The sequence below is a fragment of the Notolabrus celidotus genome, chromosome 15 (genome assembly GCF_009762535.1).
Source record: "Notolabrus celidotus isolate fNotCel1 chromosome 15, fNotCel1.pri, whole genome shotgun sequence".
Lineage (NCBI taxonomy): Eukaryota > Metazoa > Chordata > Actinopteri > Labriformes > Labridae > Notolabrus > Notolabrus celidotus.
This window is the reverse complement of record NC_048286.1, coordinates 20,109,726-20,132,769: the sequence shown is the minus strand read 5'-3', so window position 1 is coordinate 20,132,769 and position 23,044 is coordinate 20,109,726. Positions and strand designations below refer to the sequence as shown.

Below are 23,044 nucleotides of genomic sequence, written 5' to 3'. Positions count from 1 at the left end.
GTTTGCTCCATGTTCAACCGTGGAGACACACGATGTACAGGTACGACTAAACCACTGAGACAAACAGAACTACACAAACACATTTTACTGTCTTAGGGATCAGATTTAAAATCAAAAGTAAATTAGAGCACTGATAGAAATGTAGTGGAGTAAAAAGTATAGTAATTGTCTTCTGAATATAGTGGAGTAAAAGTAACAAGTATCCCCAAAAAATAATACTCAAGTACAGATACTCAAAAAATGTACTTAAAGGTGCTGTGAGGAACTTTTGTTTCGTATCGATTCTGGCGCCCCCTTGTGGACAAAGTGATATCTCTTATCTCTTGTCCTATACATGCAAAAGTAGTGTTTTCAACAAAAGCCTCATCCTGTTGTGTTCAACAGTCAACTTTATCAGGCAATGTGATTATTTTCCATGAAAACAGTCCAATAAAGGCTGTTTCTGAAGCAAGATGTCCATCATCATGGTCTGACACCTACCCCCCCAGGGCGGTTTCAGGCATTAAAAATTACAACAGAGAAGGTGCCAGTGTTGCTGCTGATGGACTTGTTTGCTATTGAAGGTTATAAAGAGGCATCAGTATCATTTTTAGTCTGTTTCTCTGTCAGTTCAAAACTCCTCACAGGGCCTTTAAGCACTGTACTCAAGTACATTTACTTTATTACTGTCCACCACTGGATATCATCCTGGAAGTATTTACTATAAATATTTCACAACATGTAATAAGTAGGAGCAGATCACGAAATTAGATATGCATTAAAAGATACACTATATGTCTGGTTGGTATGTGTGGAGGATGAAAACTTTGATTTGACGCATTAACGTATGGTCTGTCAACGCGAGGAGGGGGGAGGTAAACAAGATGGCGACAACCTGAGAAGCAAGAGTAACACGAAGAGTCCGAAATCTTCACTGGTATTTCACTAGACCCCAAGTGGAACTCTTGTTCAAGTTGGACCGTCACGACAGCAGGAAAATCTATCAAGACAGGAGAAGGATATCCACCCAGATCAAGGTGAGACACGGAACCAGAAGTTAACTAGTTGGCCTGTTAACTATCCAGCTAGCGATTTACATTGGAATCCGGTTAGCCTGCGTTAGCTGGCTGTATATATTTTTTATTTTTACCATTGTTTGGAGTATTATTTGTAAGTAAGGAGTAATTCGAGATTTTTAATTAGCTGAAAATGATGAAGTAAAGCCACACACTCAAATATCGCTGTTTCACCGGCAGATGAGGTGAAGTTAACTAGCTAGCGCTGCACAACCAGCGTTAGCAATAAATGTGTGACGACGTTTCGGATATTGTCCCTATTTGCTCTCCGTCAGTCCCCATGTACAACAAATAAGGTTAGACTGTTTAAATGCAGATTCTTGAATAAAAAAATACACAGTGGGGGACAAAGGTGCGCAAGTCAAAGAAGCAAATAGCGAGAGTTCATGTTGGTATGCTAGTTCATTCAAGCAGACATGCTACGCTAGCCTTTAAGCTAGCTAACAGACAAGACTCTTGATATGATTTTTTCAATCCGAGCGACTTTATCAGCTGCAACTCTTAGACTGATGTGATTAATTTAAGTAGATAGGTTGGTAAATATACACATGTTTGTCATTGGTTAACTGTGCACGTTAAAGCTCAGTGCGGGGAACCGGTCAAGTGTTAATGTCTGGACAGATTGTTTACCAAATCTGGGGGATTCTGTTCAAAAAGCGAGAGATAAGGAGGAGTATAGCATCATCGATAATTCTTTAATGACCCTCGTTTACAGGCACCAGTCAGCAGGAGGAGCATGGAGGAGACCTGAGGAGAGGGTTTGACACATCGGATGGCTCAGCCGATCTTCAGGAGCCGGGCTGATGCCAGAAGTTGGGCTGATACTGCTGCATGCGTTTGGCTGTAGATGTGCTTGGATCCTGTCCAGCTGTACACACGTGTCTCCTGAGAAAACTATGCTTTGAGGCATGGACCTTTTGACAGAAATGCTGTGCTGCATGGCCTTGAAACAAGACTGGACCTAAGGCTGTATAGTATTAAACTCGTACAAGTGCTATAGAGTTAAGCTAGGAGGGATATCATTTTGAGAGTGACATTTTTCTCATTTCTATTCGACTGTACTCATTACAGATGTAGAACAAAATGCAAAACTGAAGCGCTAACTTAGCATTGGACCCAACTGCTTTCTTGCCCTTGTTTGCACATATATGGAGTAAAAAAGAGCCTCAGTGTTTACAATATTGGGATCGATCCCACACCTCCCCCCTCAGCTCTCAGGCCTGATTACTCCCTCTCACAGGTTCAGTATTTTGTAATTAATCTGTATTCCAGCTTTTGGAATTAAAATACTCAGCTCAGAGCTGAAAGGTTACCAGTGGATTACTTTCCAGCAGCAATCATAACTATTTGCAAACAGTTTTGCACAGGAAGCTTGAGCTGCGGCTGCTGAACTAGTCATGAGTACCGGCGAGCTGCATCATCTTGAGTATCTCAATGAAAATGAACTGATGGAGATGGATACTTTCATTCACCGCATCGACTCTACGGAGGTGATCTACCAGCCCCGGAGAAAGAGGGCAAAGCTTATAGGAAAGTACTTGATGGGGGACCTGCTGGGAGAAGGATCTTATGGCAAAGTGAAAGAGATGCTGGACTCAGAAACACTTTGTCGCAGGGCTGTCAAAATACTGAAGAAGAAGAAGCTGAGACGGATTCCCAATGGAGAAGCCAATGTGAAAAAGTGAGTGTGTTTTGGGTTTTATTAATCTTTTTTGCATCATCTCCTTTTTTCTCTGCACTCTGGCAGTCAAAGTCATAACACTGGTGCCATTGATTTTCCACCTGTACACTGTTTGTTTTGTATGTTCAGATACAGAATATTCTCAGCCAGAGATGAATCAGTTACCCTTAATAATGGAAGTGTTTTATTGACCACAACTTCTTGTTCTGAACTCTCAACTTACATCATTCTTATTACTCAAATATTTCCCTTGAAGTACATGGAATTGATAGGGTAGTTATATCTTGTTGATTTATCAATATCTTGTTCGGGTTAATAACCTTATATGGCATTTTTATTGTGACCTCTTCAGGTTTAGGTTTTGTAGCCTATTTGTTCTGGCATATAAGCTGCATCACCCATAACAAAGCACATCATCCATCACAAAGTTTTCAAACCACACGTACTTTGTGTTTGACTCAAATGGTGTGCACTGAGGACACTAGATGATCTGCTTCCCTGCATCAAGTCAGAACTTCATTGTCTGAAGCATTAGCCTGAATGAAACTCTAGTTTTAATTTATAAATTCATATTCTAAACAAGCGGCAACCTCCAATCTCAAAATATGAAGCCCATGCAGAAATGTTATAAACTGCAATTCATCAAGAAATTGCTTGAGGCTGGCTGCAGAAACACCAGAAACCATATACACACCAATTCAAAAAAGACGATCTTTGCAGCATCAATAAACATGTTCTCAGCCTGGTTCAAAAAACAGCTTGGCTCTACATAGCTAACCTCTCTATCAGCACACACTGTAGGGGGGGGGGGGGGGTTTCCTAACGCGACGGTTCAGAAGATATTAAGATTACGAGTTTTTGCCCAGATAAGAACATGATTGAGTTGACTCCCAGACGGGAACACATAGCTGTTGGCTAGAAGGCTCAAACTCTGCCTCTATACGTCACACTCTGCCTGGTTGAGCACGCTTTCCAATATGGCTGCCGCCATTGATTTGCTTCAAAACAGCTCTCAGGAACAGATGGGTGACGCCACGGATACTACGTCCATATGTTATACCGTCTATGATTCTAAATCAGGATATTTCTAATTGTAAAAAACGTTTCTACCAGCATCAGTACGTAATAATTATATCAATAGAGTTAATCGAACAGTTAATTACTTATTAGGTAGATCTGAATGTTATGTGACCATGTGTATAGAGTCCCAGCCTGTAAAAAACAAACACAGAGCTTTTCCATTCTGTAAATATTCAGTAGTCATCATAAGGCAAGTAGGAGCTTCAGGATTAAACAATCAGAAGAGAGTGCCAGAGTAAAGGAGGGAAGAGAAGGATACATCTGAAGTTTAGACAGTGAGATTGATTTAGATTGATTGATAGACACAATAGATGGATTGTTTGGTAAACATTGCAAACACTAGAAATATAACTGAGGTAAAGGAGGAAGTATTAAAGTAAAAAATGACTAAGTTGTGCCAGTGTATCTCAAGATTTATATAATACTTCTGAATAATCTACCTTGAATCATGTTATATTGAGTAGTACATGTCCCATGCATCTTTTTCTTTAAATCTTAGTTGTAAAGCTGATAATAGATCTCAAAGTGTTTGATTGGATGAGGTCTGTAACTGAATGCCATTTGCTGTTATTGTTATCTAGATCCAAACTTTTTATTCTGCGCTCCCTGTTACCGGATGAGTATCACAAGTTTTAATCACAGAGGACTTTATTAAATATTACTCTAGCCTCTCACTGAGGGACTGCGCTAATTATAGAGGAAGATTTAGAAAACTGTCAAATGAGTTCACTGAGAGAGACAGCGTTTTATTCTGCAGTCCAGACGGCAGGGAAGGACTGATGGATGATCAAGAGTGGTGGCAGGTCGCTAAGACTCGTTTAGTGGGTCCATACTGCAGTAGTTTGTATTTATCTGATATCCACACTTCATTTTTACTCTACTAGATACTGTGGTAACCATTCAAAGAAAGACAACTTAAAGTTTGAGACTGAAAGCAGTCTTTCAGCAGCAGCTGACTGCACTGAGACCCTTCAGTCATATTGCTTCTCTCACTCGAACACATTTAAAGAGCACTAGCAGCCTTATCCACCCTTTATTAACACGATGAGGTTGGGAGAAAATTGAATTGATGTCTGTAGGGCTCTTTTAATTTCGGAGTGAAAACAATAAAAAATTGCAAACTCAAACCGCACAATAGTTTGTTGCATATTTAGTCCCTTTACAATGACACACACTGCTGTTAGAGAGAAGTTGGCCTGAGATGTCTTCAATCAGAAAGTCATTAATCATGAAGACAAGAGAGTATTTCAAGATGATCTGCGACATTGTTATTTGAAGTACCAATAAGAAAGCCTGCCGCCTCCAAGACTCAGTTGTCAAGACAAGGTTATCACATACAAAAATCCCTCTAAAAAGAGTCCTTAGGCGTTTTCTGACCGCAGGAACTTTACCCCAGAACTATGGACTTAACCCCTGAACTACGAGCGTTTCGACCAGAGCAACCAGGGTCTAAATTTAGTTCAGGGGTAGTTAACCTCCCCCTGAAAAGCCCCTGCTTAGGGGGTAGTACTTTTCAAAGGTCCTTGGACTTGCAGTTGAACGTAACAGTGTTTGTGGAGTTAACACAGTTGTAGAAACACAGAGGGAGTTCCTGGGAATATATACTAGTTTAGTTATTTATTAAGATTTCAAAATATTATTTAATATAATTTTTTTTCTCCATACATCACTGGCCTGATTTGCACAATCTACCCGGGACTTCACCCCGCGGTCAAAACGCAGACAACAATGGGGGCACAGGAACCTTTTAGTTCCGGAAAAAGTAGTTCTGGGGGCTAAAAGACCCTGGAACTCTTGGTCGAAATGCACCTCTTGTGAGAGGCCATCAAGAGCCCTATTACAGCTTGAAAGGTGCTGTGGAGTAGACACTGCATTTAACAACTGTTGCCTGGGTTGAAAACATGTCACATGACGGTTTGGTGAGTGACGTAAAGGTGGAAATTAAACTTGTAAAAGAGAAACTATGGAAACCCTAATGTTTTGTGAAAGATAATTGCTACTAGAGACGAAGGCTAACTTATTGTCACAAAACGGAAAGCTACACAGAAATTATTTAAAGGCCTGCCTCTAACAAGTACTTCATATTGATCCATCTGCTCTTCAAAATGTCATAAGAGTTTGAAAAAAAAACATGTTTAACTTTCCAAAAGTCCAAATAGTTTATTTTGTCTGACAGTCTGAAACCTAGAGACTCTTTATCTATGGCCATGAATCTCAAAGAAAAGCAGCAAATTATAACTTTAACCCTCCTGTTATGTTCGTTTCTCTGGAACAGCAATAATGTTCCTGGGTCCATTTGACCTTATCAAATTCAATTATCAAAAAGTGTCAGAACCAAAAAAAATCCCAATACTCATTACTTTAATCTCATTTTTAACTCCATCACTTACCATTTAAATCAAGATTTAGTCCATTGGTGTTCTTTAATTCTCACAGATCATGGTTCATTGAGGATAACTCACTAATTTTTCATTAAAATTTATGTTAACTTTTTTAATGTACTTTGGAAAGCCCTAAATATAAATACAATAGTTCAACATGACATAGATTTTTGCTTATTTCATTTTACATATTGATTTTTTTTTTATGAAGTGATGTTGATAAATTAACACAACACCCTTTCTGTCACATGCTGCATTTAGCTGGTTTTGAAGGCATATATTGCCTAAAATAGACTTTAAAAAGGGTCAATTTGACCCGCAACATAACAGGAGGGTTAAGAAGCTGAAACCAGCTAACATTTAACATTTCTTCTTGAAAAATGACGATTGAGCTTTGCAGCTCTAATAACTTACAACAATGTAAAAATGTGTTGTGGCAAATCCTTTATGGTTCGGCAGGTTGAGCCGTTTTTCTGAGAAGAATAGTGAGTAACTGTCATGTTCAGAACTGATAACAAATATCAGCATGGTCTCAAAGTTGTTACTGCTGACAAAGGGACGTTCACTTACTTATCTTCTCTCAGAAAAAACAGGTTGGATAATCTGGAGCCCTTTCCATACTTAGTTCTCCTCAGAGGTGTCTGTTTCCTTCACTTCCTGGCTTTATTTATATATTTAGGGCAAAGCTGCAGTGATAGGCAACACGGCTGTGTCCTTGAGTTAGATCACTGCTGTGTGTCTTGATGTGTGCATGTGTTTCATTTGGTGGAGACCTTATGTGTCCCGGCCTGAGGACTCAGTGAAGGCTTGTCTGTGAGTGGATGCCATAGTAGCCCCTCAGCTTCTCCATTCAGCTTCTGTTTAGCATTCCTGTCTGCCAAACACTTCCTGCTTTGTCAGGGTTGCCACAGGGATGGGCATGCTCATTCTGGCACTGATTTGAGCAATGCCACTCCTGTTTCTACGGCAACACTCCTGGAATGCCGAGCCCTCGTGACAGTAGTGCACACGGACACATGAAAATCAAGCGGCAACCTCCGGTCTCAAACTATGAAGCCCATGCGAAAGTGTTATAAACTGCAATTCATTGAGAATCCGCTTGAGGCTGGCTGCAGAAACACCGGAAACCACATACACACCAATTCAAAAAAGACCAATCTTTGCAGCATTAATAAACATGTTTACAACCTGGTTTAAAAAAAGGCATGGCTCTACGTAGATAATTTCTCTATCAGCACACACTGTACGGGGTGAATTTTTTTCTAACATGACAGTTCAGAAGATATTAAGATTACAAGTTTTTGCCCAAATAAGGACATGACTGACTTGACTCCCGGACGGGAACACATAGCTGTTGGCTAGGCGGCTCAAACTCCGCCCCTTTATGTCACACTGCCTGGTAGAGTTCCGCATTTCCAATATGGCTGCCGCTGTCAATTGGCTTCAAAACAGCGCTCAGGAACAGATGGGTGACGTCACGGATACTACGTCCATTATTTATACAGTCTATGAATGTACCATACACAAAACCTTGACCATCATAGTAGTGATGCAGACTTTAATCAAGTCACTATGCGGCTACTTTGTGCCAGAGGAGCTGCCATATCGCTGATTCCTCAAATCCTTAAAGCTCTGCTGCCTGCAGGTTTTGAGCGCACAAGGTCCATCAGCACCGATTTGCACTCAGAGACTGCAGATGGACTGCAGCAGTCACTGAGCCTCTGTGTTATGATTGCTTTTATGGAAACATGTAGTGGTGCAGATGCAGCTGGGTTTGCTATATTGTCCACATGTCATCTGCAGAGATGAGCAGCTTCGATCAAGGTTATTAATTACGCCATACCACATGGCAATCATAGTTATGCTCTTATGTGTGTTTGTGGTGGCTCTGTTTTTTGTTGGGTTTTTTTTACCAGTGCAGTGATGCAGCAGTAACTGCTTGTGTGCATCCGTTTGCAAGTGAGGGGCTGACTCGGCTCTGACTCGGCTCTGAATATCCATTTGTCAGGGGTAAGATTGTGTATGAGGCAGAGCACTGACACAGCTCATAAACTGAAGGCTGATAAGGGATAGAGAAGCTCCAAAGTGTTTATTTAGATTACGTCAAAGAAAAAAGGAGAATCTTTATTCCCCAACTCTGTACGGGCCACGAGAATCTTATTTCTCTTCAACTCAGGCACATCCTTTGAAGCTTTGAAGTGTTATTGCATAATACCTTAAATTTAATGGGGGGTTCCAGGAGGTGAAAAACATATTCTCTAAAAGCACAGTTCTTAGTATTCACACAGATCAAAACATGCATTCACTTGTGTGTGCATGGTTTTAACTCTTTTGTTATGCTATGTTGATAGACAGAACTCTTCTACATGCACATTGAGCCTATATGATGTCAGACACAGTTTGGGGTTTTGCTGCTAAATATGTAACATTTGAGGAGGGGAATTAATGCCATCATTACCGTTGTCTTGAATGTCTTGGTCTTATAAGTACAAAGCATGACATGACTCAAACGGTACAGCAGATTTTCGAGTCACAGTGTATCAGCATCTTTCTTCTTTGGGCTCTGCATTAATACAAACTAGGGATGCAGGATATTGGATTTTTTGCCGATATCCGATATGCCGATATTTTACAACTTATTTAGCCGATTACTGATACTGATGTTTTTTTCCCGCATACCTAATTGCAGAGATCATCAATTTTCTTCTGCATTGGAATTAGCGTACAGTATTATGATGATACTCTTATCACATTTGTTATGTAATATTTATTTCTTGTGCAAAATAAGAAAAATACTTTAATACTTAAAACTGTATATTTATTAATGACAATTGCTTCAAAACAAAATTCATACAAAAAGATACATCCTACTTAAAACTGTAGTGATGCTCTCCCGGAGACAATCATAACAACACAACCAGGGCAAATTTGGCCAATTTCACATTTGACATAGTAAGTAAACCTAACCTCTGTTCACAGGGAACATGTGAAAAGTGCAACTGTACAGCAGTTAAACCCAAATTAAATAAAATGGTTTACTCTTTGACAGTAAATGTGCCTCAATTAGTCAGCTACATGTACCTTACAGACTGCTGCTTAAATTCAAATTTAACTTCAGACATGGGCCCAACATGTGTGCAGCAGCCCATTATTTTATCCGTTAATTATATCGGCGGATATCGGCGTGTTGGGCTGCATGGTGGTGCAGTGTGTTTATTTCTGTTGCCTCACAGCTAAAAGGTTCCTGGTTCGGATCCCCGGCCGGGCGGGTGCCTTTCTGTGTGGAGTTTACATGTTCTCCCTGTGCATGCGTGGGTTCTCTCCGAGTACTCTGGCTTCCTCCCACAGTCCAAAAACATGCTTACCAGGTTAATTGGTCACTCTAAATTGTCCGTAGGTGTGAGTGTGTGTGTGAATGGTTATCCGTCTCTCTGTGTTAGCCCTGTGATAGGTTGGCGACCTGTCCAGGGTGTACCCTGCCTTCCGCCTGAAGCCAGCTGGCATAGGCTCCCCGTGACCCCTAACGGGATAAGCGATTAAGATAATGGATGGATGGATGGATATCGGCGTGCTGGCGTTAATTTTTAAGCCAATATCGGCCGATACCGATAACATGCCGATAATATCGTGCATCGCTAATACAAACACACACTCACAACTGTAGCACAGTAAAGCTGACTAGTGTGATTGTAGCAGTAGTATGTCGTGGCTGTGGGAAACGTATCCAGGGATGTCCGTTTTGTTGTCTTTGCTCCTTCCAATCCAGTCCAAATTCATTAGCGCCCCCTCTCACAGCGCTCTGATGAATGCTGAGTCTCCTGGTGGTTCAGCTGCTGATTTAAACTCCTTCTCCATAGATAGCAAAGTGATCTGTCAGAATCTCTGCTTTTATGGGTCTGCTGTAATTCACTGCTGCTGCTGCAGTCAGGCAAATCGAGCCTTGCAGTATCATTCCTGCAACTCTGTTTCCTGAGATCGTCTTTTTAAAGAGTCTCTCGTGTGCTTTAGCTCTTCATTTTTAATGGATACACAAGTTTCGTTATTGGTTGGTGATGAATGAGAAATCAAAACATAATGACTGACTAATGTGAGTGATGATAAGTGACATGAGTTGACTGCCTTCTTCACCTCAGCTCAATGCTCATTAGAAATGTTGTAAACCAGTTCTACAGTTGTGCTAGTATCACACAGTAAAACAGTGCTTTGTATGGCAGCTGGTCTATCGCCAACATTCACATAGCCCAGGCCAATGCTTCATGAAACAGCTCTCTGCCTTGATATTTGCCTAATCAATCCCTTACATGTTATTTTTGCTCTTGTGTCCATATATAGAGAGATTCAGCTGCTAAGAAGACTCCAACACAAGAATGTGATCCAGCTGGTGGACGTGCTCTATAATGAAGAGAAGCAGAAAATATATCCTTATGTTGCTGAGATGGTTTTAGATAATTAATGACACAGTCATTGCAGACAATAAATGCTACTCATAGTGGGGGTCATTTCTGTGGTTACATATTTCTGATTGTAAGTGGCCAGCTTTATTGTTTGCCCACTTTATTAAAGGATCTGTTTGTTTGGTTTGGCAAATCCCCTTGACTCCAGTCTACGTATATGGTGATGGAGTATTGCGTTTGTGGGATGCAAGAAATGCTGGACAGCGTCCCAGAAAAAAGGTTTCCAGTATTTCAAGCTCACGGGTAAGTCTCTGTTTTCCCCCCTCCCTCCCCCCATCTGCTCCCTCTTTCTCTCAGTGCCTCTGCTAAATTTAGTTTGAGTCTCACTGCAGTCATGGCTCCAAACCTAAGTTTAGATTCAAGAAAGACTGCAAGGCCTCTACTGTTACAATAAATTGACCGGTAGCTTTCTGGGAAATTTTCCATTAAATTTCGATAGGAAGTTAAGCTTGTGAGATTTTGGAAACATTAAAAATTGGAAACTTTCTATTGGAATTATAGGAATTTACTGGGAATTGAGGGTAATTTAATGGAAAGGCATCATATCCAAACATAAATATTTGTTTTGTTACAGACATCCATCCAAAATAATACAATTAAAACAGATTTATTTGTAAGTAGAACTTTATCAAGTGTTCAATATTGTATTGAACAATCAATTATTTCATTGAAGAACAAAAACATGAATGTTGAGTTAAATATTACTCATCAATCCGACCAAACCCATTCAAAAATTAACAAAAATGCAATCCCATAAAAGTGCCATTCAACATGCAAGTAAAAAAGCATCTTCCCTCAGGCTTCTCAAGCCTCTGCAGGATTCTAGAAATCATCTGTGCATTTGATGGAGGAATGCACACTGCATGTAGGGGGCGTGGTCTCAATAGCCCTGCAGTAAGCAGTGTGCTATGTGCATGTAATTGAGAAATAGTGTAGATATTCAACTGTACTTTCATGAAATCTGGTTGTTTTAGTCAGGATTATGCTAAAATATATTTCCCCCAACTATATTTAAGTTCCCTATTAAGAGCCAACCTTCAATTTAGTAAAATCCTGGTTTATTCTCATAAATTCCCGTTAATTCCCATGGAAAGTTTCCAACTTTGAAAATTCCTGTAATTTTGCAACCCTATATGTGATCACCACCTAAAAGTCACTGGCGCTTAAAAAATCAAACTTGCAGGTTCAAGTTTTTACATGAATAAATCTGAAAATAGCTGCTGAGAAAGTTGATAATTGTTTCTATATGTTTAACAAGACATAAGGGCGCACATTTAGACGAAAGAGGGCATTTTAAGCCACTTAAAAGCTTTTTTATTTCTTTATGCATTTATATTTTTTTGCATAGTAGGAAGTTGACTATTCCAACACCAACACCTATAAAGCAAAGTATTGGGCACTGATATCACCGTATCTCCTTAATTGTCTGTTCCTCTGTCTGTTTCTCTCCTTCACATCACACTGAAAAAAGACAAAGATGCAGACAGACACATGCACACGCACACAGACACTGACACAGAGTGAGCTAAGATTATGTGCAGAGTGGAGGATAATTACAGACTGAAGTGACAGTGAAATAAACAAAAATTATAAGCATGATGATATCTTTATAGTTCTACTATTTATTAGTTTAAAAACAATCATTTCTTCCTCGTATTAACCAGACTGCCATTCAGATCCATATTTATTTAAGTTGAACATTAGCTTAACCGGCAGGACTCCCTGATTCTGTGTCACATCTGGTTGACAGTTTTTGACGTGGGAGTAAAATAATACTTTCAAAAATAACACCAAAAGTTACTGTAGTTAATTAATCCATACATTCATTAAATAAAAACTTGGAAAATAATTTTCCTACCCATTGATTCATCCGAGTCTCTAACCTACAAGTTGCACTTTAAGGACTGAGTCAAGGTCCGACTGTTTCATCTGACCACAGAGATATAGAACAGCATCCTCTCATCTTTCACTTCTTTCCAGTAACAACTCTGTTCACTTTTTAGGTACTTTTGCCAACTTTTAGATGGCCTCGAATATTTGCACAGCCAGGGAATAGTTCACAAAGACATTAAACCAGGGAATCTGCTGCTGACCACAGACGGGGCACTTAAGATCTCCGACCTGGGAGTAGCAGAGGTGAGCTCAAGCTGCAAAACCGAGGGACTTTGTTTCTTTCATTAAACATGACTACCAGAATTCAGCTAGTCAAACATCTAATCATTCCTTTATTGATAGTAGTTTGTAATGGGGCTTGAACATAAACATTCAATATGTGTTATTGTTATTGGATTGTTATTATTGTATTCTACTTGTTAATTTCTCTGGAGTAAAACGGCGCTGTCACTGACCCAGAGTGAGACACAGTCATTTTATGTGATCTAAATATAGTTACTGGTGCTTATCCACTTGTGTTGTAATTAATATTGTTTAATGTTCAGTAGAAAGATCTAATCCAAAGTCATACTCATCTCTTTCTTTTAAAATGTTTCAGGCCCTTCACCCATTTGCAGAGGATGACACTTGTCGCACCAGTCAGGGCTCTCCGGCCTTCCAGCCTCCAGAGATCGCAAACGGACTGGACACCTTTTCAGGGTTTAAAGTGGACATTTGGTCTGCTGGAGTAACACTGTGAGTAGTCTGAACAGGTTTAAACTGCACAGTTTTTAAAAAACACAACATTAGCTAAGTTGTTTTCTTTCCTGGAACAATCAGATTGTGGGACCTCGCCCTCCTTTCCTATCCCATTTCATTAGGAGGATATAAAGGAATGAATTCACATACCAACAAGATACAGAGAGGTTTGACAAGGCATGCAGTATGTAGGCATACTGTTGGGTATTGACAAACTGTAGTTATAAAATATCAAAATATGTTGTTACATTTTAGAGAACAGTGAGTTATAACACTAATAAGCTGTGCTGCCCTAAAACTGCATGATTGAAACCATCAGTTCAGATTTCACTGTGCAAGTTATCAGCACCATTGCACTCAAAGAAATGCAAGTGCATCAGCATTGCAGGCTCTAAACTTCACCAACAGAGTCTTAGAATCCATTTAAGACCACAAAACTGACTGTAGGGTGATAGAAACGGAGTGTGGCACGATGTCAGACAACATGACTCCAGTGTATCAGCTGCTCTGACACCCTGCCCTGGAATGTACTGTCAGAGAAGTTGGTTAAAGTATTTTTCAACCAGATGGTGATGCAACCTCCTCTACTGCTTGCCACCCTTACTGACTCTGCTGGTGTTGGTAAACAAACTCGTTGAGGCCCAGGGAGTTCTCCAACTGAACATGAAGAAGACATTTTCTTTTACGTACAGTTTATGGTGCACTAACAGAATTTGTTGACTTCTGCTTCACTCCATTCAGATACAACCTTACGACTAGTCTATATCCATTTGAAGGGGACAACATCTATAAGCTATTTGAGAACATTGGAAAAGGTGACTACACTATTCCTGAGGAGTGTGGACCCCTCCTGTCGGACCTGCTGCGAGGTGAGAGTGCTTTAGAGCTAAATGTTTAACATAAAGCTTGAAGGGTGTAGTATTACATGCATACATCAGTGTATACCAAGCGGCAACCTTCGGTCTAAAAAATATGAGTCCAATGCGGAAGTGCTAAAAACTGCAGTTCATTGAGGATCCACTGGCTCCGGAAGTACCGGAAACCACAGACATACCAATTAAAAAAAGACGATCTTTACAGCAGAAATAAACATGTTTACAGTCTGGTACAAAAGACGAGTGTAGTCTGGATAGCTCATCTTTCGATCGGCACACACTGTGAGGGGGTCGAATTTATTTCTAATGCGGCAATTTCGAAGATATTGAGATTACTAGTCTTCCAATGAGAGGCACAGCTGACTTGATTGACAGGTGGGAACACTGTAGCTGTTGGCTAGGAGGCTCAAAGCCCACCTCTTTACGTCACAATCGCTCGACAGCAGCAATATGGCTGCCGCCACCGATTGGCCTCAAAACAGCGCTTCAGAAACAGATGGGTGACATCAGGGATACTACGTCTATATTTTATACAGTCTATAGTGTATACCTGCGTCAGACTACGTCAGGCATTTGTTTTCAGTAGTGAACAGGTTTGCTCTAATTTCAGCATTTAGCCTTTTGAATTATAAATAGGGGAAACTTAATTGGTCAGGTATGTTGTGAGAGCAGTCATAAAATACAAATACCCCTTCTTTTTATATTGTGATATTTTCTGTGTATGTCCAGTAGGTGGTGCTGTAACACTTAAAGTCACGGTGACTCCTCAACACAGGAGGCTCCCTCCAAACTGTAGAAATCCCTTCAGCTGTTGACGTAGTTTCCATTGATCTTGAGCCACAAGCAGAATACTAAAGACCTCAGTCAGGCATTGCTTTTTCACCAAGAAGAATGCTGCAATGCTCCTGCCACTGAGCGACTGTTCAGAGTAAAAGTATATCCGTAAAATCTAAGAGAATCTTGTGATGGTTATTTTTGGAGTAGCCAACAACTGTCTTATTGTCTTCTATTTTAGAGTTATTTGTATCACAGGGAGGATTTAAGTACTGTCTCTTTGTCTGTGAACCATGACTAAGGGAAAAAACACCACATTCTGGTGCTGGGATAACTCATCGGTCCCCCATCCCCCATTTTGTGTGAGCGTGTGACGTCCGTGTGTGATGACGCAGCACCTAAGAGATAGTCAGTCCATAATTACATGGTCTAAAATAAGCCCAGCGCCACAAAAGGTGTCCTTCAGCAGGCGCAGCACTACTATCAGCACTCTGCATGCTGCCCCTCTCTGCCTACTGGGAGACAATTACATTATTAGGTCTGGATAGGCACTGCATCACTGCCGCCTTATCACTCAGACACTCTGCTTTTCCCACAGAATCAGCCCACATTATGATAATTAAGGAACAAAATCTTCCTTACATTGGCACAGCTGTTTAGGCTTCTCTCTCTCTGATGTTTCCTTACTGTACCTCATTGCCTCTCAAGCTTTGCAGGATGCCTCGATACGCAGTGATGAAGGAGATTATAACGTGCATTCATTTATCTTCCTAGGATGAGTTTATTGTCTGCGTGCAGTCGGCTCACCACTCACAGCCTCTGCAGCCTCCCACCATTTTATGTTAAACACTTGACAGAGAGATGCGTGTGTGGAAATTGTCCAGGATTGTTCCGATTTGATTAACCTTTATGACGTTTGTTTGTCAGGAATGCTCGAGTATGACCCCGCCAAGAGGTTTTCCATACAGAACATAAGGCAACACAAGTGAGTGATTTTGTAAGAGATCAAATTTGACAATGTGGATGAAGTGCACATTTATAAGTCCCTATCTACAGTACATTTTAAAGAAGCATTATTCCTGGCTAATTTGTGTCTAACATTAATTTTTCTCCAGCTGGGTGCGTAAGAAACACCCTCCATCTGAGCCCCCTGTGCCCATCCCTGCCAGCGCAGAGAGCAGGGATCCCTGGCGGAGTATGACGGTGGTGCCCTACCTGGAGGATCTGCACGGCTACACAGAGGAGGACGACGATGAGCTCTACGACGGAGAGGATGAGATCATATACACTCAGGACTTCACAGTGCCAGGTGAGGGGGGACTGGAATCATTGTGTACAGCTGAACTTGGGCTGGGTTTGAAATGTTTTGTTGATGGTTTTTTCCCTGAATGTTGGGTTATGATAGGGAATAATACATGCACTTTGTTTAGTCCTCTATTCCTCCCATTTGACTTTGAGAAGATAATTAGCTGTCTGTCTGCTGTCTCATTGTCAGCCGCTTCCTCCACATCAGTGATGACAGTTACATCTCTCTTACAAAAAGCCGGGAAAGACATTGCTCTGTTGTTTGCAACTGCAATCCTACACATAACCACTTACTTGTGTCTAGGGATGGGTACCTTTCACATTTGAACCGATGTGGTACCAATACCTGGTAACTGAGAATCGGTACCGGTACTCAACGGTACCAATTTTCGGTACTTTTATGTGTTTATGTGGTAATAAATGTTTATTTGTTTAATAATAAAATCTCAAAATTTTAAAATTTTACATATTTATTTAATTTAACATGAAATGAACAGAAACAGGATTATATAGGTGATTAGATATATAAGCTGACACGTGCTCGTGGCGAGTTTATCAATTAACACACGTGAATGCCTGCGGACGGGAAAAGTCAGTTCACTGTCTCTTTATAATAACAGGACACACAACTTGCTTGTTGGGCATTCACGCACACAGGAACGGTTATAAATAGGGCAGGTAGTCGGAGCAAGAGAGTCCATCTCAACTTAATCCTCCTGCAGCTGAGTGTGCGTGCCCGTCAGCTGCAAGCTCTGTTTGGCACGCTCCTGCGCAGATGCAAGGAACAGAGAGCAGAGACGTTCACCCGATCAGTCTCGAACTTTATTACAGGGTGAACGTATGGAAAATCGCCTCCTCTTCCACTCCCTCACAGTCACAAGGATGCGTTTAGGTACCGAAACATGGTACCGTTTGATTTTACGTGAATCGGTAGTACCGACGGAATTCGGTCGGTACCTTTAAAAGTACTGAATTCAGTACCCATCCCTACTTGTGTCTCAGACTGTCGTTAAAGATGAAGACTGAAATGAGTTTTTTAATGTACCCCGACTGAGGTCTGGCCCCGTACTAATCCAGCTGCGGGTTGTGATAGAAAGTGAAAAGTTTTGTCATGTATATGATTAGTTGTGTTTATTTTCAACCTGAGCCTCAGAGTGAGAACAAGTGAGTGGAGCAACAATAGAGCCAGTTGAAGAAGAGTAGGAATGACATAGAGAACCTGAATGTAAGAAATAGGCGTCTACCCTGTGTGAAGATTTAGTTTGAATGTATGTAATGTTGCCAAAGCACTCTTCATCCTGCCAGCTGTGTGTGTTCTCTGTCCCCTACATGCTTTAGCTCTGCCTTGTTCCCAAACAGACACATCCTGACAATGAAAGATTATCAAAGAAACGTACCTGAAGAGGTTCAGAAGGGTAACTGAGAGGGATTATTTTTTCTATGTAATTATATACTTTATTTTGATTTTAAGTTTAAAAATATAGTATTTAAACGTCCCTAAATCAGACTTTTTTTTGCCCCCACGTTATCCATCTTGTGTCATATTCAAAAGTACCACATTACACAAAATGTAACACAATGAGTTAAGTAAAGATGTTATGAATGCTAGTCCATGAATGTTGGTGGACAGCTATGATCGTTACTTATTGATGATTGCGTAAGACGACATACCCTCATCCGCCTGAAACACTTTGACTTAAAGTCTCAAACTCTAAAAGGTCATTGAACAAGAAGCTGAGGTGTTTCTTGTAGTGAAGCTTTTCCAGACTGTTGACTGATTTTTGGTAAATAGATAATGACTGTATTTTCAAATTTGATTAAATCCTTTTCCTGACTCATCTTTTTATCTTCTTTTTTTTTTCACCCAGAATTCAGATCTTTTATCTGTTGCTAGGCAACAGCCGGTTATAATCCCTGCAGTAGTCTGTGTCGGGTATCAAGAAGTGGTGCCCCACATAAAAACCAAATAGAGCTGCAGAATGTGAATGAAGTGGTCTAAAAATAGTCCAGTACAAGAGGTTTTGGTGTGGGAGTCTGAATGGTTTTTCCAGGATTCACTCCCACACATGCTTAGCACTGCTGCTCACAGAATGCTGCAGTAATAGTGTGTGTGGTAATAAAGACAAACAACTGTTTGGGCTGGTGTTTCTCTTAAATAGGAAGTTGATTGCTTCTCTTGCAGTGTTAGTTTTGTTTACAGAGTGTGAACACATTTAAAGTTTCAGGCTCATGTACAGGAACGCACACCTGTAGCTGAAATTAAGTCATTGGGCCTCATTCACTAATACATTCATAGAAATGTTCTCACTCTGCGCAGGAAATAAGTACGTACGCAAAATCAACCTCGGATTCATGACACACCGTGGCGTACCAGCCAATTTTGTTCTGACCTCCTTGCGTATATCAGTGAATCAGAATCATTCAAAATTGACAGGCGTGTGCTCGAACCTGCAATCAGCATACTACCACGCCCCAATTCCTCCATATAAGGACATCTGTTCTGTGCAGCAAGACAAGAGTGCTGAGTTGGAGAAAAACTAAGTTGCTAAAGATGGCACCAAAAGGGAAAAAACTAAATAATTCCACCTTGGCAGAAATAGAAGTGATGGTTGCGTGAGTTTGAGGCAAGAAAACCAAGCCTGGGTTTCTTACTGAGACTGTTAATGCTGTGTCTCCTGAGGTTCGCACCGTGGCTTAGGTTAAGAAAAAATCGTTTGATGTTAAAGTGGACGCAAAAAAAAAGGCTAGCAGAACAGAAAAGAAGGAAGGAAACTGGAGGAGGACAAGGACCACCTGATCTGACAGCTCAGGATGAAAGAATGCCTGCGATTATTGGAGACACCTCCATATCAGGAATATGTTCCTGAAATGAGGGATCAAGTGATGATATTCAACTGTCAGCTAATGGTAATTCATTTGATTTAATTAACGCAGCACGCCAGAATTATCTTGCACACCTTCTCAGGGGCGTAGAGTAACTTGCCACCAGCTGTGTCCAAACACATCCAACGAGCCTTCAGCAGCCCAAATGTGCGCTCCACTACAGCACGCGTGTGGGCATGGACGTTGTTATAGCGCACCTCTTGGTGGGGTTTCAGGATTCGCAAATGGAGTCATAAGCCAGGTTTTAAGACCATATCCCAGATCACCTAAAAACAACATTTTAGAATAAACAGGATAGAGACTTTAGAAATATAACATAAATATGCTCACCAACAAGCCATTCGTTTCTTAGAGCTCCTGCCTCCAAACGCATCCCACAGTGCTGTTGTTAAAAATGAATATCTTCAAGCAAGGCTAGATCTGCTATCGTTTAATATCTTGGACATAAACTGTAATCAATGTTGTTCACTGCATGACCTTAAATAGGCTCCAACTAATCAACTGGTTTTGGCAACAGATGCACTCATTCATGGCACTGTTAGTGGGAGTGGTCGATGATTGAATTAACATAAATGTGACATTTTAATCTGTGCATTGTCATATTTTAATTGTAAACAAAGTATTTAATTTAAGATTCAATATTTACGTATGATAAGGGTGAAAAAGCTGCAATTTCATGGCTATTTAATACATTAAGTCAATTCACAGTTTTTATTATTGAATTCTATTAAGGGCTTTTTTTTTTTACTGAAGGTAGTTTAAATATGTCGTGCATTTAGTTAAAAGAGCATGTGCTTACATTTTCTGGGAAAGTTGGTCGTCATCATTTGTGCGTAAGTATGGTCCGAGAAAGTTCTATTTTTGTTCGCAGTGTAAGAATAAATTCAAGTAAGAGTATATTGATGAATACTACATTTGTCTTTCAAACGTTCGTACTAGGGATGTACATTTCAAGTACTTTCCTAGATCGATCTTTGGAAATGTTACCGATCAATTATCGATTGATCATTACAAAAAAAACTAAACGTTTTCCTTTTTGAAAAACAATCCCAAATGTGTTTTTTCCCCTGAATCAAACTTTCCTTCACGACACAATGTATATAACTGACAGTATTGAATATCTACAGATCAAAATGTTAAACAGGCTGAATATCAACATGTGAAGCAGGCTCATAATCTCTGCAGGCATACAGTCATAAAAGTGAACTGAACAGAAACAGATTTTAGACTCACAGTGTCCAGTTTTCTGTCTACTTGTTCTTATTGAGAAAAATAAGCGTGTGAACACAGTCAGGTTTCAGCCGGGAGCACAACCGGGTCATAATCAGTCCGCAGGCGGAGGAGAAAAAAAGCGTTCATGGAGACCTGTCACTCAGCCGCAGCCCCCAGCTAGGCGTCTTTGCTGTGTGCAACACCTTAAGTCAGCTGATCCACATCAAAACATGCTTTAAACTTAAAACACCTCCCTGATAGCAGAACAAAATATGAGACCACATGATGTTTGCGGTCGAATAAGTTCTTAACAATCAATGAATCGATACACGATTAATTGTTGACATCCCTAGTTGGTATGCACAGTTTAAGCACGTTTGTGTGTACGCACTGTTGGTGAATTGTGAGGTTGGGGCTTGTTTTGTCAGTCAGCAGATTTCCTGTTGTTGTATTTCTCTTGTTTTTTTTCTCACGGTTGTATGACCTGACATTTTGCTCGTGCTGCTGACTAATTAACTTTTCAAAGGTCTCCTCTTAAAAACCATGTTAACAGTTTTTACAGCAGCTGCAAACCTGCTGTTGATAATACAAATGTTACCCCTAACACTCGTGCTCTAACCTCTAATTTAACAATAAAGCAGCAGTCTGCTTAAAACCTGTGTGAGAGCGAGATGATCTTGACTCGGTATATGTGTGGTTTTTTTTTTAGGACAAGTGGCCGAAGAAGATCTGGATCAGGGGAACGCAGACCACAGTCCACCTCTTGCCAAGCCACTTTGTGTGAATGGCACAGAGGGGGGAGCTCTGAACAGCAAGGCCAAAGCCGAACGCCGATCCTCTTCGTCATCAAACCCCTCGCGTAAAGGAGTCTCCACAGCCAGCAAGATCCGCAAGCTCTCCACCTGCAAACAGCAATGACCCCCTCCCCTCTCTCCCTCTGCAACAACCCACCTGGTGAGTGTGCAGACTGTTCACAAAAGGTCTACCTGAACTGTGTTGCAGTAGTGCTTAGAGGACACATTTTAGTACAGTCCAAATAGGGCAAAGATTAAGGTGGACAGGTTAGACGGGGGTTGAGAATAAGTTTGAACAGACAGACATGTAGAGATGAGTGCCAGGCGGCAGGAGGAGGAGTAGAGGAACACAGTGCAGTGAGAGGGAGTCTGTGTTGATATTCAGATAGCACTACTCTGACTCACCACCTCTACCCGGGCAAACACACGGGCGGTTTCTTTAAAGAGTCAGAAACATGGTATCTAAACTGGGCTGGTCTTGCAACATTTGGATTTATCCTCTCTCTTTTTTTTTTTTTATCTGTTGGGTTGTCATTGGCTGATTTATTTAGGAAAAAAAAATGAGGCAGATACGTGTTTGAAGCACACATACCACACCAGTTTAACAGGTTGTGCTCCTCTCTTTCTAGTTCCCGCCCACAATTTGCTCTTTCAGTCTCTTTCTCATACAAACCACTCACAGCATGAGGCTGTTTGTCATGGGTGCACTGCAGAGGAGATGCTGTGTATTAATTTGTTCAGGCGATGACTCACCCTGGTTGAGAGAAAGTGGCTGTGGGATGTTTGTCTCTCTCTTTTTCACCTGGTAGCTGAGTCTCTCAGTTTTAACAGCACTAAATTAGTACTTCCTAACTCTGTGAAACATTCTACTTTTAACTTACTTTTGGTTTGGATATGTGATGACATGATGATAAAAAATAAAAGTCCATGTGGTGTCTGTTTATAATGTGTCCTCCGGTTTTGTCCCTCGCAGGTTGATCTATCCCCGTCCTTCTGTGTCCAGAGTCCACACAGTTGTGGGAAAAACCTGCTGACGTTAATGCCCCTGTACCTCCTTGGACCACTGGCCTGCAGAGTCTTTTTTGAAGCGGCAATATAAGTGACGGGGAGGAGGAGGAGGACAGCATGAAATGTTCTTTTTTGCTCTGAGACTGAGGCACTGGCTGTGAAGATTTTTTCCTCCCATACTTTGGCTCCTATCAACTCCTGTCATCCAGTTCTGTCATCTAGTTCTCCTCTTCATCCTCTTCGGAGGGCAAAGTGTTGCACCGAACTTTACAGACACCATCAACCGTGCCCCCCCCCTCCCCCCCTTCCATTCACACACACACCCTCCCCCCATCTTCTGTTTCTTTGACTTCCTTTGTTTTTACAGAACCCTAATGGCGGTTTTTAAGACACATTGTGATGTGTAAAAAATTAAAGAGGTTAAAAAAAAATGACAAAAGTTATGAATAATTCTATATTTAGATCTATGATGAGAATAATTATGATAGTACTCTACTACCACCAACATTAAAAAACTGCATGCTGTACAGAGCTGGATGAAAGGGAAAGCACCTGGTTTGTGAACGGACTGACAGACTGAAGCCTTGAGATCCACCAACGCTGACCTGTTGGGGATTTTTGATTTCCATTTAGTTTCGTTTTTTTCTTTTCCAATGAATATTTTTTTAATTATTATTTATATAAAATATGTCCCAAACAGGCTGTTTTGTTGGATGATCTTTTCTGTTAATTTTGGTACATTTTTATTATGTTGCACACTTCAGTGGTTTATGTCCTGTCCTTTTATTACTATAAATGCTGCCCTTATAAGGTTAAGAAGAATCCTATTTTCCACTCTCACTGAGTCAGAACATAGAATATCAAGAGCCGAAGCCACTCAGCTGCAGGGTGTTGTGTCGTCACGACCACCC

The 23,044-nt window shown here is 40.7% G+C and overlaps 1 protein-coding gene across 1 annotated transcript; it reads left to right on the top strand.

Moving 5' to 3' along the window:
* Positions 1-727: 727 nt before the first annotated feature.
* stk11 (serine/threonine kinase 11) lies at positions 728-22,835 on the top strand. Its single transcript, XM_034703352.1, has 11 exons — positions 728-1,016; positions 1,771-2,736; positions 10,530-10,613; positions 10,805-10,894; positions 12,655-12,787; positions 13,143-13,279; positions 14,024-14,151; positions 15,859-15,916; positions 16,047-16,240; positions 21,041-21,285; positions 22,099-22,835. Exons 2-10 carry the CDS (start codon positions 2,453-2,455, stop codon positions 21,247-21,249), a joined length of 1,317 nt encoding a protein of 438 aa, XP_034559243.1. The 5' UTR covers positions 728-1,016; positions 1,771-2,452; the 3' UTR covers positions 21,250-21,285; positions 22,099-22,835.
* Positions 22,836-23,044: the final 209 nt, after the last annotated feature.